This window comes from Tiliqua scincoides, chromosome 3 (genome assembly GCF_035046505.1).
Source record: "Tiliqua scincoides isolate rTilSci1 chromosome 3, rTilSci1.hap2, whole genome shotgun sequence".
Classification (NCBI taxonomy): domain Eukaryota; kingdom Metazoa; phylum Chordata; class Lepidosauria; order Squamata; family Scincidae; genus Tiliqua; species Tiliqua scincoides.
Genome location: NC_089823.1, coordinates 63,699,628 through 63,716,713, shown reverse-complemented (window position 1 = coordinate 63,716,713; position 17,086 = coordinate 63,699,628). Strand labels below are relative to the sequence as shown.

At 44.8% G+C, this 17,086-nt stretch overlaps 1 protein-coding gene across 1 annotated transcript in view; it reads right to left on the bottom strand.

The window, feature by feature from the left end:
• The window catches only part of PCP4 (Purkinje cell protein 4), a 54,724-nt gene that overhangs the window by 31,227 nt on the left and 6,411 nt on the right, over positions 1 to 17,086 (bottom strand). Inside the window, exon 2 of the mRNA XM_066621296.1 lies at positions 14,965 to 15,057. Coding sequence (XP_066477393.1) covers positions 14,965 to 15,057 — 93 coding nt within the window. The remainder of the gene's footprint in view (positions 1 to 14,964; positions 15,058 to 17,086) is intronic.

The window sequence follows — 17,086 nt, the reverse complement described above, 5'->3', positions numbered from 1 at the left end:
CACACCTGGAGTATTGTGTCCAGTTCTGGTCACCACATCTCAAAAAGGATATAGTGGAAATGGAAAAGGTGCAAAGGAGAGCGAGTAAGATGATTACTGGGCTGGGGCATCTTCCTTATGAGGAAAGGCTATGATGTTTGGGCCTCTTCAGCCTAGAAAAGAGATGCCTGAGGCGGGGACATGATTGAGACATACAAAATTATGCAGGGGAAGGATAAATTGGATAGAGAGATGCTCTTTACACTCTCACATAACCCCAGAACCAGGGACATCCACTAAAATTGAGTGTTGGGAGGGTTAGAACAGACAAAAGAAAATATTTCTTTACTCAGCGTGTGGTCAGTCTGTGGAACTCCTTGCCGCAGGATATGGTGATGGCATCTGGCTTGGATGCCTTTAAAAGGGGATTGGACAAGTTTCTGGAGGAAAAATCCATTATGGGTTACAAGCCATGATGTGTATGCGCAACCTTCTGATTTTAGAAATGGATTATGTCAGAATGCCAGATGCAAGGGAGGGCACCAGGATGAGGTCTCTTGTTATCTGGTGTGCTCCCTGGGGCATTTGGTGGGCCGCTGTGAGATACAGGAAGCTGGACTAGATGGGCCTATGGCCTGATCCAGTGGGGCTGTTCTTATGTTCTTAAGGTATAACTGCTGGATGCTGGCCCTGCCTCCCACTTGCCGCCCACCTGCCCACGGAAGCTCCCCGTCCTCCTCCCAGTCTGAAATACCTCCTTTCCACCCTCCCCACACCCCCCAGACCTCCACACTGGCCAAGGTCAGCTAGCATGAACTCACCAGCTGCCGCCGCCACAGAGGCTGGATCTGGTCTGTGCGGCTTACTCTGACAGAGGCACAAACTATGGCACTTTTGCAATCTTTCTCGGCTGACAAAAGGGACTTGTGCCAGCCCACGGCACACTTAGGATTGTGCCCTAAATTTCTCATGGGCCGAGTCACAACAGCCAGGTGCTATGGCTCATGAGCTGAGTTGAGTTGTGGGGTCACTGACTCAGGACTTGACTCACCACTCAGGCTCCATTCCCTGCAAGCTTCTGCCTCTGCATAGTGCTAAGTTCCGTTGGAAGCTATCAGAACATGGAGTAATTGCGCACCTAGTCAGACTAGGATACTGCATTTTCATAACCTGCCATCACCATGTGTGATTTTATCCCTCTGTCTGTGCATAGAAATGGCAGAAACAGAAACATAAAAAGAAGATACGTGGACAATATAGTTTGGAATATACTGTATGAGGCATGGATTTAAATTAGCAGCATCAAACCAGCTGCTGCCAATGTGCCTAATACGTGACAAAGTTTGTTCTAATGAGGCAAGGAAGCCTTCCAGACTGATCGAACTTCTGAAGGAAGCACGTCCTGACAAAGCAGACAAGAACTTCACTTTTTTCAGTTACTCAATGAAAAATTTCAAAAGTGGCCAACACAGTCAAGCATGTTTTGCAATGCTTCATGACAACACACTGACGGTGTGTGTGCATCATTCAACATTTCACTGCTGATTGCTAAGTCTTAAAAGCCACATACAAACCAGCAGTTAATGAGGTTTTGCATAAGTTACCACACAGTATAATTAAGACAGTTCCTCTCTGCAACAATTCAGTGCAAAGATGCAAAGAAGAAATGGCTGAAAATGTGGAAGGTACATTGTGCAGCATACCAAGGACAACAGAATGTCCATTACAGTTGGATGAGTCAATTTTGCCAGGCAATGAATCTTTGCTTCTAGCTTATTTGTACTTTATAAAAGATAAAAGTTTGGCTCCAGGGTTTTTTGCAAGGCAACTAAGAACAGATGCTAAAGGCGAGTCAATATTTTGTATTGTGGGCAGCCCAATCCTAACTTGTGCTAGAACAGGAAGGCTAAATGGCCTGCACTTTGTGCAGTGCCGGTTAGAAGGTTGCTGGAGGGCAACTAGGGGTAAGGGAATATTTTTCCCCTTACCCCAACTAATGCTCCAGCCATCTATATGGGACTACTTGGATCTATGTCAATGAATTCACTGGTGCAAATCCAAGCAGCCCATGTAAGGCTGCTCAGGCCAGGGACAGGGGGTTAGGTTTTGGCCTGCACTGCCACAGCTGATCCCACCCCTTCCCCAGGCCCAATCCGCCTCCCAGTATGCCCTCCGCATGCCCTAAAATAGCACCTCCACACCTCTGATCTGCCCTCTTGCCACACTCTCCCTCCTCCTGTGCTAGCTTTCCCAGGCTGGCACAAACTCACCTTGCCCAAGGCTAGATGCTGCCTCAGGGAGCCAGTGCAGCCTCTACACTGGCTAGCAGCTCTCGAGTAGCCATGCACGTGAGTTACAACACATTTGCAACACTCCTGGGCCAGTGCAGGGGGCCTATTTCAATCTCTGGGTTGCATTCTGAGCACTATTTTGTGTTGTGGAAGATACAAATGCTTTGCTCAGTGATGAACTCAAAGAGGTCAGGCACAACATTGCTTATTTATCAGAACTATCTGCAAAATGAATGTGCAGTTGCAAGGAAATGAGGTCAATCTTATTAAGCCCAAATCTGTCATATGGATGTTTATTTCAGAGTTAACTCTATGCCAGTGCAATGTAGGCCGTTGTGAGCTATACTGATTTCCAAGCCTGCCTGAGCTGGGTGGGATACAAGATGACAATCTGTAAGTCTTTTTGTGACCATTTGGATATGCTGCATGAAAATAAGTCTAAGTACTTTGAGGATCTTCTTTCAGTGGAAATTCCGTCTTGGATTATAAATCATTTTCAGATACTGAAGAAGTTGGGGTAGTGGAGGAAGAACTAACTGAGCTACAAAATGACATTGAGCTGAAACCAAAGTTTAAGAAACGGTACCAAGAGCTTTGGTTACAGAAAGACATTTCCTATCACTATCATGTACTGTGGACAGCGGTTAAGAAGCTCCCTTCTGTATTTCCAACACTGTATTTGGTCAAACATGGTTTTAGCATGGTCATCCAACCCTCTCCAAGCAAAGAAATTGACTCCATAAGAACATAACATAAGAACATAAGAACAGCCCCACTGGATCAGGCCATAGGCCCAACTAGTCCAGCTTCCTGTATCTCACAGCGACCCACCAAATGCCCCAGGGAGCACACCAGATAACAAGAGACCTCATCCTGGTGCCCTCCCTTGCATCTGGCATTCTGACATAACCCATTTCTAAAATCAGGAGGTTGCGCATACACATCATGGCTTGTACCCCATAATGGATTTTTCCTCCAGAAACTTGTCCAATCCCCTTTTAAAGGCATCTAGGCTAGACGCCAGCACCACATCCTGTGGCAAGGAGTTCCACAGACTGACCACACGCTGAGTAAAGAAATATTTTCTTTTGTCTGTCCTAACCCTCCCAACACTCAATTTTAGTGGATGTCCCCTGGTTCTGGTATTATGTGAGAGTGTAAAGAGCATCTCCCTATCCACTCTGTCCATCCCCTGCATAATTTTGTATGTCTCAATCATGTCCCCCTTCAGGCGTCTCTTTTCAGTTTCAGACTCCAGTTTGCTAAATGTGGTTATCTAAGACTCCTGCTAAGTGACTTTAAACCAGACATTGGGGAACTGGTAACACTTCATCAAGCCCATCAGTTGTATTAGTAAGTTGCTGCACAGTGAAGAAGTTACAAAGGCTGCAATCCTAACCACACTTTCCTGAGAGTAAGCCCCATTGAACAAAATAGGACTTACTTCTGAGTAGACTTGGTTAGGATTGTGCCCTAAATATGATATCTAAGATTCTTGTTAAATGACTATCAGGCTTTGAAAAGCTGGTACCACTCTGCTTTGCTCACCTCATAGTTGGGCTGGCGGTTAAGCTGTGGATGCAACTATGAGCTCCTTGCAGGAAGAATGAGATAGAAATGTGGCAAATAAATAAACCATCTACTCTGAAAGAATGTACATTCCAAATGCTGCCTTGTATTTGTATCAAGAACAATAGAGGGGATTGAACTCAGTGGGTAGTCAGATTAAAATGACTTCTCCCTACTGACATCAATGTGGATTGTTCCAGTATTTTGTGGCTCTCTTCCAGACAATGTAAGTAAAAAGACACACATCTTTACTCCTAATTTATGACTTTCCTGTTATTCTAAATCCTGTCACTCTCTCGAACAGAGTCTTCCAATTATGCCAAATTACATGGCAATTTTGGAGCATCAAACTAAATGTATTATGCTAGCTGCACACATTAGAAACATAAAAAAGGCTTCCAAAGATTATGATGATGATGATTAACATCTTATCGTATTATCAGCAGGTAAAATGACATCAGTTTCAAAGGCTTTTAGCATTGCTCAACCAAATCATCTTAGGAAGGAAAAACATACTGGAAATAAAAAGAAATAGGTTATGTAGTTATAATAAAAAATGGTGTTGCTATTTTTAAAATGATGAGGATGAGAAGAATATCTTTCTTTCTTTCCTTCTGCATTTCACCATCATTATAAGCTACCTATTTGGGGTTTATTGGGTGTAATGTTAAAGTTGCATAAAAGACTGGATACACTGGTGGTACATGTTAAGAACATAAGGTTGAACCAATGGCCTGCCTTCTCTTAAACTCCAGAATGATTCTGAGCAGAGTACCTGTGGCTGTGATCAGTAGCATTCCCAGAAGGGCAGAGGGGAGTACAGCACTAAGTTTTGCAAGTAATGCGCCATGTAAATGGCCCCTCCCCCTTGCCTTCAGAGCCATTCTGGGCAATGAGAGCAATGTGGAAGTGTCTCCTCCTCATTGTTCCTGCCACCTGAAATTGCTCTGAAGGTGGGAGGGTGCTTACACAGTGCATTAAGGCGCCTGTAAAACATAGCACTGTGCTCCTGCTCTGGGAACACCACTAGTGTGGTTAATCCTGTGTTCTTTGGATAAAAACAGCCTGGCATTATCCTTGAAAACCCTTCTCTTTGCTCCCCAAATCTTGCAATAGGATCTTATAAAGAGATCTAATTCTTGACTGCCACCTCCAGTACTTACACTAATGGCCCAATCCTATGGGCCATTTATGACAGCAGATCTAGTGAACCACTCCCATAGGGCTGCAATCCTATCCACACTTACCTGGGAGTAAGCCCCATTACTATAATGGGATTTACTTCTGAGTAGACATGCAAAGGATTGAAGTCCAAGTCACCTGGTGATGGTGCAAACATCACTTTATGGAGCGGCTGGTGGAAACTGCCAGAGGCTCCGTTAGTATGCCGCAAACACCCAGACTTTCTGCCAGTGCAGATAAGTGAGTGATGGAGGGGCCAGTTTGTGGCCAGAAGCACAGCTTACGCCATTTCTGTCCAACGTTGCATATATGCAACAGGGATCAAATGTATACACCTGTGGGCTGGGCAGAAATCGGTTAAAGCTGTGGAAGTGGAGCACGATTGCTCCGCATTTACTTTCACTGCTGTGGGGAGCCCTGTTGCAGGTCGCGCCGGGCTCCCTGCAGACTGGGGAGGCTGCAGGAGGCTTGGGTAAGTGCACCCAAGCCCCTGTAGCCCCCCTGGGCGACGCGATCCTGGGGATCATGCTGCTGCCTCCTCCCTGCCTCCAGGCTACCCCTGTCCCTTAAGGGGACAGTTTGACGCCCCAGTTTGAAAAGCCCTGGGTTAAAGGGAACAATGACTGATGTCTTTCAGCCTCTTTTTAGACTGTGAGCCCTCTGGGGCCAGGGAACCATTGATTGATTGGTTTTGCTATGTCAGTAGCTTTGTGAACTAGTTTTTGTTGAAAAATGCTATATAAATATACTTAATGCTAATAATTTATAGTTAATAATTTTTATTTACAGTTTTTTTTTAAACAGCTGAGTAGTAGTTATAGACAAATAGTTCAACTTAATTAGACATAAAAAGAAGTTTGGGTTGAATTAGGTATTTTGGATTTTTCCTTGTTTGGACAGTTGAACTTGATCTTCTATGCACATTTCTTAAAACTTAATCAAAAGAACAGAAGATGCCCATATGAAAGGCAATTCGCATTGGAAAAAGTCCATATATTAGTGTGGTAAGCTGAATGCTTTTAGTCTCATATTCTTTGGTTTGGATAGGAAATAGTCTGTGGTGGAATCAATGTAGAACATCGTAAATGATACATGAAACAAAAACTTCCTGTGAAGTTCACAGAGAGAATATGGCAGGCTGTACAATCATTGCCATGATTCTGCCTTCGCATGTACTATTTTTAATGAGGTACTGGTCTCTGGGAAGGAATGAAAACCCCTGGGATTTGGAAGATATACAGTCATTTGATGAAAAATTCAGGTACTGGTCTGCAGAGGAAGCAAAGTAAGCCTTGCTCTAGCTCACTGGAAAAATTTTCAACTCAACCTTATTCTATTTTCATGTCTATATACATTTATATCTATTTTGAAATCTTTTGGCAGGAGGGATTCTTTTCAGAATTTCCACTCCCACATTTTTTGAACACAATTGAAGTTGTGGAAGAGCAGCTGTCCCTATCCATTGCCGCATGTTGCCTTTTCTAGTGGCACTGCCAGTGCCTTTTCTGTGCCATTTTTTAGATTGCAAGACTTCTGGAATAAATCTTTTTATTTATTTTGCAATGCAATCAGCTTTGTGAAATTTTCCTTCTGAACAGTGGTATATAAATATTTTTAATAATCAATCAGCAAAGAACAGTATGCACTTTTCACTGCATACAGTTGAGGTTCACTTGACCCCAGTCCAGAGGTCTGTGCATTGATCATCGCTCTCTTTCCACATGAACATATGATTGACCCTGACCTTTCTGAGCGAACTGATTAATTGTGGAGAGGGGACAGGTATGCCTGCATTCGATATACTCTCCAAACAGGGAATCAATGCCGTTAAAGAGAACAGCACTGATCCTATGTCCAGAGGAGAAAGGGTGGGCAGGATCATTCCATACAATAGTATGTGTTCAGTCACTTTCTATATGCAAAAATTCTTAAGTGGGGGTGACACTTCCCCACCACCAGTGTTGGAAGTTGGGGCAGGAGGTCTGGCTCAGTTGGTAGAGCTGCTGCCTTGTATGCCTGAAGATCTGAGGCTGCCAGTTCGAAACAACCGGAAGTACCCGAGAACTGACGACACGCTGATATACTGATGAGCTGACCCTCGGCGGCAGAGAGGAGTTGCCGTCAAGTGGAGCGTGGGAGGCGAAGGGCCAGAGAGAGACCAGACCGGGAAGGAATCCAGCTGGAACAAGGAGTTCTATGAAAGACTAAACTATTCAATTGTAAAAATCCCTACAGGGGTTTAGAACAGCCTGCCTATGTAAACCGCCTTGGATTAAAGTCTGAGGAGAAATCTGATGACCAAAGAAAGGCGCTATATAAATACCTGTATAAATAAAGTGTCCTTTCTTTCCATGTAGCATCCAATTTCTTCAAAAGGAGCAAATCTAGGGAGGCAAACTAATATGTCTAGGAACCTGTTTCTTTTCTGCACATTGCCCCTCTGACTCAGTGCAAGACTGTGGGTGTCGCGCATAGTAATGCTTCCATGAGTGTCAGCTCCTTATGAAAACAGAAGCAGTGTTCTGCTCATGCAAAGGCCCCCTTCCATTTACACCAGGGCTCCTTGCACAAGCAGAATGCTCTTTCTGGAGAATGTTTGTATTCACAGAGAGAGCTCCCATTCATTGAAGTGTTACTCTGGATGCTAACGTGTGTGACTCCTTTGCTACAGGGCATTGTGCTCTCCCTCTGAGCTCAGAGCCTTTGGCTGGCCACCGTTGGAAACATGGTGCTGGAATAAAAACATCTGGACTATCAACCAAGGCTTTTCTATAATGCTAAAATATTTCATATTCCCTATCAAATATTATTAAGACTGCACAGAGAATGATATGTTGGCATCACTTTACAATATGTTTGTATCAATGGTACAACATTGTATCATTAGAACATAAGAACAGCCCTGCTGGATCAGGCCATAGGCCCATCTAGTCCAACTTCATGTATCTCACAGTGGCCCACCAAATGCCCCAGGGAGCACATAAGACAACAAGAGACCTGCATCCTGGTACCCTCCCTTGCATCTGGCATTCTGACATAGCCCATTTCTAAAATCTCTAAAATTAGGTTAAGACGAATTATAATCAGTGCATAAAAATTGTCATGCTGAAACCTAAAATATTTATATCACCTTCTAAGCATGTTTGCTTGCAAATAAGGCCTATTGACAAACTACACTGGAACTTATGTCCATGTTCTGTGTCATATTGCACCTTTAGTCAGGGAGAGAGAGAGAGACTTTAATACATGCAAGATGGTGGGGAGGAGGCGTGCTGGGGGGAGAAGCGGGCTGGAAGGGTGGTGGGACCCATGGAGCAGAGCTCCACTGGATCCTGAGCCTCTGTGTTGGGCCCACTGCCCAACATGGAGGCTCTTGATTCTACAGAGATCCAAGGGTTGCCGTAGAATCGAGTAGCCTCATTGCGGGGCTACTCACCTTACCCGGGGGAAGGGAATGAAAGTTCCCTTCTCCCAAGGTGCTGCCAACGCTGCCCAATTAGCACTCAGGATGCAGATGCAGTCATTTTTGGTGTTGCTGCAGCCGCACGCTCGGGGTAGCATAGGATTGGGCTACCCATCCACTGCTTTCATGCATGCAGTCCCTGAAAGTTATCATTTTCAGCACTGATCACTGCTGGTCAGGAGTGGGGAGGGAACTTTGAATCAATCTGGTTAATATGATGCCCCAGTCTGTGCAGCTCTTAGGTATAAGGATGACCATATTCTTTTCATTGGTGTTATCTCATTGGGAAAATAGGAATCACTCTAAGGAAACAGCTGCATGCTATTGCTCACAAGAATCCCAGATCCAAAGCTCAGCATCTCTAGTAAAAAGATGTTATGTAGCAAGACTGGGAAAGACGTCTGCTGAGATTTTGTGGAGCTGTTACCCATCAAAATAGATAGCACTGGGATGGATGGACCAGTGAATTGCAACAAATCCTACTTAATTCCCCGTTCGGCAAGGCAGTTGTGCCAACATGGCACCTGCTATATCCAATGGGGGACTTTGGGTCTTGGAGATTATTTGTTCCCTTCCCCCGGGATAAGCCTGTGCCTGGCTGCTGAGTCTGGATGGACCTGTGAAGGACAATTGGGCCCTGCTGCCAAACCCACCCTATTCCTGGGCCCAATCTGTCCACCCCTGTTGGGGGCAGAAGAGGGTTTTGCTGTCATAAAAGGGCTGCTAGTGGAGCATGGAGCAGCACTCCCAGGGTGTTGCTGGATCCATCGGAGGAGGTAAGGCAAATGTAGCCCCCACCACCTTTCTCTCCTCAGACTTGTGCCAGTTACAGAGCTGGCACAGGTCAAGGAGACCCATTGTGGAGTAGGTGGTTACAGAGAGTTAGAGGCCTGTACTGGGTTGCTGGATCTACTTGAACCTTTCCCCTCCAAAGCCTCTTGATCCACTCCCCCCCCCATACAGTGCATGCCTTTTTTGCACGGCTGCACCATTGGGGGATGGAGAGAAAGGATAGGATTGGGTTCTGAATGTGTTTCAGCTAAGGTCTCTCTCTTGGTCTTTGTTCTGTTTTTTGTCACATACAATCTGTTCTCATTATCCACTAAGGTTAAACTCCAGGAAATCCTAGCAGATACTGAATTAGTGGATTCTGAATTACTGAGTGTATGGGAAAAATGGGGTTAGGTTCCAGGGGATCCTCTTCACCATGAACCTGAATCTTAACTTGAAGTCTTTGGGACTGGGTAACAGTGTGGGCTCATCAACATCTCCAACATCTAATGCTTCCTTCTCCGTGCTGGATCTCCATTGGTGTGTTGACGGTTGCTGGCCCAATAACGAGACCCTCACTGGGGAGGGGGTTGCTTTACCTGTCCTGCTCTTCCACCTATCTCTTGGCACCTTCCTTGGGCTTGCCCCAGCCCCAGAGCAGCCTTCCAGAGGTCTCTCATCATTGGCCTTTCATCATTACCAGGGTTGTGAAGGTTCAGCTGGAATTCGCAAGATGATGCCTAAGACTTTGGTGCAAGTCTGGAAGCGGACACAAATGAATCCTATTCTCCACGGGCCAATACCCCTCTCCCATTGGCTGTATACAGTACAGGTATCTCTTCCTCTTGCTCCTGCACAGGTCTCGTCTCTTCGTCCCGTAACCTCTCTCATCCCTGCCTGCTCATAGGTGTGCCAAGCTCACCCCCACTCTGAGTGCACCAGCACAGTATTCACAGATTATGAGAACAGAGTTGCAGATAACAAGAGTAGGAGGCAATTCTGCCCCTTGCAGGTAAGCAAATTTGCATATAAAGAGACCTGACTGTACTTAGTTCTGAGAATCTGTCCTCCACTGAACACTGTAAAAAGTGGAAATATTATGTGTTGACTCTTTACTGCTAAGATGCGCAATTATGTTGCAGTTCCTAGTAATATGATACAGACATAGATTTCACCTCTCTGACTTTTTGAGTTCCTTATGTGTCCTATGCATGTATATTCAAAAATAAGTCTGATTGGGTTCAGTGGGGCCTACTCCTAGGTAAATGTGTGTAGTTTGCAGCCTTAGGGCGCAATCCTGACCTGGGAATGGGCCGACGCAAGTCCCTTGTGCTGGCCCAGGAGGGTTGCAAACGTGCCATAAGGAGAGGAGGCCAGACCAGGCCAAGCCAGGCTGACATATGCCTCCATGCTGGCTTCCTCTTTGAGGCTTGTGTCAGCCCAGCTGGGCCGACACAAGCAGCAAAGGTAGATGGGGGGAGGCGGCAGGAGGGAGGTGTTCCTGGGCGGGGGGAGGGCGGCCAGTGGGTGGCCCTGGGGGCCGGGCAGGGAGTGGGAGGTGGGACTGGAACCTGGCAGTTATGCCAGATCCCAACCCCTGTTCCCACCACTTCAAGAGGTGGCACAGGTTCAAGGAGACCCATGGAGCCAGCAGCCCTTACCCAGAGGTAAGGGGAACTGTTTCCTCTTACCTCTGGGGGAGCTGCTTATGGCCACTATCCTGCGCTGGATATAGCACAAGCCTCCTGGCTTGCCTGTTCCAGTGCAGGATAGGATTGTGCCCTTAGCTAATCAATGGTGGCATTATATTGAGTATAGACCCGACTGTTATCTGTCACTAACTTCTGTTTGCATACATTCTTATTAGCATTGCTGCGCTGCATGAGGTGGACCAATCTGTTCCATAATGGAAAGTTGACTGCAGGGGAAAAGACCCCATCTCTGGTCGCTGCCAGATGGAGAATTGTTATGAATATTTTATGCTCTATCAGTATACAGCCAATTTTGCGGAGCGCAGAGTGCATTAATCACAAGTACTATAAATCATGTACTCAAGGCAGTCCTGACTCTCATTTCCAAAGCAGAACAACTGCAGGTCCCAGGAAGTAGAGGCCAAAATATGCCAAGAAAACAATTTCATATATAGCCAAACAAAATGAATTGCAATTTCCATCTCTTTTGGAATTTGATACCCAGACTATCACTGCAAGCTCCTTGTGGGCCCAACGGCTTCAAAGTATTGAGCTTCCCTATCACTAGTTCTTCTACATTTTCTGGGATGGGGTAACTTTACATGTACAAAGAGATGCTTACATGAACCTGTCTCTTATATTCAAAATGAAGAAAGATATTTACATGTGCAGAAGCTTAGTAGCGGACCTCCCCAGCCCACGCCCCAGGGCAAAGGACCGCATTTGTATCCCCCTCAGGATGCTGCCCCTGTGTGCAAATCCACACACAAATCTGCCCCCCCCCCACTCACCTGGAGCACACGAAGCCTCAGGTGAGTCCAGGATGCATGGGGGAAGCCTCCAGAAGCTTCCCTAGTGTTTTCTGAGCCCAGAGCATTTGCCCGTTCATTTAATGGCAGGTTCACCACTGCAGAAGCTTCAGGGCAGTGCAGAGCAGAGGCACCCGCATCCTATCTTTTGTGATGGCAGTGTTGTCTAATATTGACACTGGGTTCAAGCTCTCGACAAGTGATGACAGCTTATTTTTTTACAAGGCCATATGCAACTTCCTATCACGGCTCTAACACAGGCCTGCAGCAGGGTTTTGCTAAGAGAAAAAGAAGAGCAGGGGGCTGGGGTATACAATTAGCTACCACTCTGAGCAAGCTTCAGATGAAGAACTGCTTGCTTAAAATTAGGGTGCAGTCAGAAGACAGTTTGTGAGTTTTAAGCACCCTTTCTCTCCACCCCCCTTACATAATCTGTGCACTGTCAAGCAGTTTATCACAGTTCAAAGGATTCAGATTAGGTTGTAAGACTCTACCAAGGAGGCTGCTACTATTCTTAAAGCAGAAGCAAGAGGCTTCTTGCATCTAGTGATCATTGCAGTGCGTCTGTTAATCTTTCTAGTGCAGGTGAACCCCTGGGGGCTGGGGATAAGAATAGGCCCTCAGTTTGGCTGTACTTGTCGTAAGAGGTGACTAAACAGCCACCAGGTAGATGGGACTCATCAGCCTGGGAAGGCAGCTCATCTGAGAGAAGGAAAACTCTGATCCCAAACCTCCACTGCCTTGTGGCTACATCCAGTTATGGAAAAGGCTTCAGGAGTCAACCTTGAGGCAAAATCCGGAGCCGGAGTCCCTGAGGCAGTTCATGGCTGAACACAGTCACGTTCTGGCAACTCCTGCGATGCCGCTGGAACCAACCGTATTGGCCTCTGCCTTTCCATTGGACCATTTCAGCGACAGGGAGAGGGGGGATTTGCTGCATGGGTAACAGCCTATCCTCCATACCTACTTTACCCAGGCTTCATGCACTGGAGAGGACACTCTGTTCCAGAACCACCATTCAGAGCATGACACCATAGTCTTCCGAGACTGAAGGATGCCAACAACAGCAGGTGCACAGAGAGATGCATCTTACAGTGCTCTCCCATCCATCCACACAGCTGATTGGACCTTTATCAGGCAGTCATAAACCATGTAATGTACACAGTCAGCTTATTTGGCATGAGCCTTAGGATTCGTTTTGTGGATCCAAGGGCCACCTCTCTTGTGTCCAGTGAGTGCTATGGTATTGATGAAGTGGGAACAGAGACAGCTCCATCCCAGTGCAGTGTGACTGATGGCTTTCCAATGTTGTTGCAGTGCAGTGTGCCTTTGAAAAAAGACTTTGTGTTGAGATAGCAGAAGATGGGGGCTCGAGGGGAGAATGATTTCTTTCACAGTCTTCCATTATCACCTAAGCAACACAAGACAAATTTGTTTTTTCTAGGGGAATTGATGCAACTCTATTGTATTTTCTTCTTAGGTTAGTCCCTAGAAAGCTATGGAAATTATGACCTATTCTTTTATCATACAATCACAGTTATGGTTATCTAAAGGGAGATTCCAAGCACCAAATGAGAATACACTGCTTTCTTTTTGAGAAAACAAACCACGCAGGATTGTAATTTTGCACGCTTTTGGAGGGGAGCAAGGAGAATGATGAATTTGAAAGCCAGTTTCCTTTTGGCAGAGACACAGTTTTCCACTTGCAAAATATGCTAGACTGTTTGCATGACAGCAGCTTGTAAATTATGCAAGTGGTGTGTAGGCTGGTGTGAAGGGAGGTGAGTGGCGGCAAGTGCTGAGCTACGTAAAAATGTAATGTTGATGACATCATTGTGGGAGTGAGAAAACGGTGTGCGTGAGGAACAGGCAGAGGGGGACAAGACTTCTTTCGTTAGTGGTGTTATTTTCCGTGACAGAAGGCGCACATAAAACATGTCCTGCCAGTCTTATCAAAGGCAGTAAAGACTGAAATATCTTAGCTAGGCTGGACAAATGAAAACAAATGTGTGCTGTATAAACGGCTCTGTTTCTTATGAGTTGCACTTAAAGAAAAGGGGTTTTCCCAAAACATGCATGTCTCCTTTCATTTGGGTTAAGTGCATGACTTAATTTTATGGGGAACATCGTGTTTCATTATGGTCTTATATAAACAGCACCAAAGAGAAAGTCATCTATCCTTATTAGGCAAGTAAAAGCAAAAGATTACACTTTGCGTCGCCTAATGAGTCAATCTCAAAATATAGAACAATCTAGTCTTTTAAAAAAAGAGTGCTCAAAATTTGGTATAGCTCTTTTGCTGTGTAGCAGATGCCAGGCATCTTGTTTTGCCATGAAGGCCTTGTCTTTCCAAGGGAAACTGTATTTCTATTTTATTCTGCAGACTTGAACCAAAGGTACCACCAGCTATTCATTGGATATACTTTAAGAGAGCAACAGGTGTATCTCTTCACTTGATCTGCATTGTTTGTGCAAGGAAGAGCCACTGGCATTCACAATTGCTCTGTCTTACTGCACTTTGCCTTTAAGGAACCACAAAATTGATCCTCAAAAAAGGCATTTGCTGTCAGAACACTTTTTTTTTTTTTTAAAGAGCTCTACTCACTTATAGGTAGGATCACTTGAGCCAAACCAAAACAGCTCTGGTATGTTCATTTTTCACCTGAGCCATTGAGAGTTTTTCAAGTGCTACTACATTTCAAAGACAGAGAACTTCAGAAGGAATGGCACTGAGCATATCTCTGTTTTTCAGAAAATTTTCATATTATGATGCTTTTAAAGCATCATTAAGGAATATGATGTCCTGCTATAACAACTGGATGGCCCCAGAGAACTATGGGTAATCAAAGAATACTATGTGATCTGAATGAGGCAGCCGATGATTGGATTCTGAAAGCATTCATTCAGTGAATGAAGAATCTTTGAGGCATGTTATTTGCACCAGTTTATATGCTGGCGGAAAAGGTTTTATACTTTTTTTGTCAATGGTTAAAATCAATCAGTTTTAGAAATTCATCTTAGGGGAACTCTCAAAGACAAAGTAAACTTTTTTTAAAAAAAATAAAAAGCCTGATTCAATCAGCAATCCTAAACACACTTAGTAGGGATAAAGTGAAAGGACATCTCAATGGAAATTACTTGCAAGTGAGAATGTACAGTATTGTGTTACAGGAGTCTCCATCATCAAATATGACCCAGCAAGATCTTACCATTTTCACCATCTGCCTTGTCTTTTCCATTTGTTGCTCCAGCACCTTGTCTCTGTGGGAGTGAGAAGAATAAGGCAGTGGTTATGTATATTCCTTATGTTTTCATTCTCACATTAGAATAAACCATTTTGAGCCAGATGCCTGTCCAAATACTAAGTGAGGGCCCAATCCTATCCAAATTTCCAGCACCATTGCAGCCGCAATGCAGCCCCATGGTAAGGGAATAAATGTTCCCATACCTTGAGGAGGCCTCTGTGACTGCTTTCCCACCACAGGAACTGGAAAATTGGAGAGGATTGGACCCTGAGTCTTCTGTAAGTTCACCTGAAAGCATTAAAGTAAACTTGCAGCTACACTGTCAATGTCACAGGTAGCACCATGTTGTACAAGGATGAGGTTGATTCCAAATGTGATTTCATGAGTGGCAAAGCGTTAAATGCTTCTTCAGTGTGTCCTCCTCCATGTCTGCCAATTTCCCCCTTCTGTTCCATTCCCCTAATCCCATCCCACACTGTTCTGGAGTGTGAACAAGAGCAGAAAAAGAGCAGAATTTTGGAGGCCACAGGGAGCTGCAGTGGGAAGGAGGGACAGGGTAATCCTACTGTAGATTAAGAACTCTGATAGCACTGCTTAAGTTTATAATAATAATAATAATAATAATATACAGTATTTATATACCGCCTTTCTTGGTCTTTATTCAAGACTTTATTCAAGGCGGTTTACACAGGCAGGCTTATTAAATCCACGCAGGGATTTTTACAAATTGAAAGAAGGTTCTCTCTTTCAAGAACCACCACATTCAAGCTGTTACACTCCGATCTGGTTTCACATTCTGGCCTCCATCCTCCCACGCTCCGAGCAGATGGAACAGCTCAGCTGCAGCTTGCCAGCTGCTTCAAGGTCGCATGGTGCCGGTGGCCTCGAACTGGCGACCTTGTGGATGTTAATCTTCAGGCAAATGGAGGCTCTTCCCTCTAGACCAGACCTCCTGCCCTCCTCCTGAAAGTTTAGATACAACCTGTTAAATCTGGCAAGCTGCTACTGAGCAATATCATCCTACAATTATCCCAACTGTCCGGAGGAGGGGGGGGGGAAAGCCAGGTAGGTGAAGAGCCATCATCACCCCCTCCATCTGCTGATATCTTCCAAGCTGCCTGGAAGCCCCCTCCCTCATGGTGGTTGGCAATCTTCAGTCTCGAAAGGCTATGGTATAAGCCTACAACATCCGGTATTCCCAGGCGGTCTCCCATCCAAATACTAACCAGACCTGACCCTGCTTAGCTTCCAAGATCAGACAAGATTGGGCATGTGCAGGGTAACAGTTGCTCATAGTGGCCATAGAAAACCACCTGTTCTGTGAGGAGGAGAAGCCAATGAGGCATAAACCCCTCACACAGTTTCTGTAGCCACTATTTCCCCATTGCTTGATTTTATGTAAGCCTCTCTGGGAGCGCTGTCAACTGAAGAGAGGGGTACAAATGCATTAAATTAATATATGAATAAAAAGAATCAAAATGTTCCTCAAACTCAAATTTCAGAAGCAAAATTTGATTTTTCCCATTGGGTAAGTTTGCAAATGGAAAAATCCTTTGGAAAAAATGTTCCAAAAGGAAAGCATTCCAATTTTGAGTACAATATGTTGCTAAATATTGATTTCGTACCAAATTTAATTTCAGCACTCTTTTGTCCTCACTCATCAGTATCTGACTGCCATATTGGAATTAGGAAGAAATTTTCTCATAGGTGAGATTGATAACGATCCTGACTTTTGCCTACTCCTGCAAGCATACATAAGCACAATTATTCTCAGTGTCATGATCCCTGCACATTAACAAATATCCTTGTCTCTGCAGAAGCATTAATATTATATGACACCACTACAGAGAATGCTCCATATTTGAAAGTTATCTATCTGGGAAAAACACAACTGAATTTACAGAGCACTAAACATTCATAGTTATGAAAGTTCAACAGAACTAGTCAAAACAAGCAGCATTTGTATCACAAACCAAACTGGCATAATCAAACTCAAAATCAAATACGTACAATTTGCATAATTTAGAGCAGCAATTCTCAAACTGTGGGTCTGAGACCCACCAATGGGTCGTGGCTCAATGCTTGG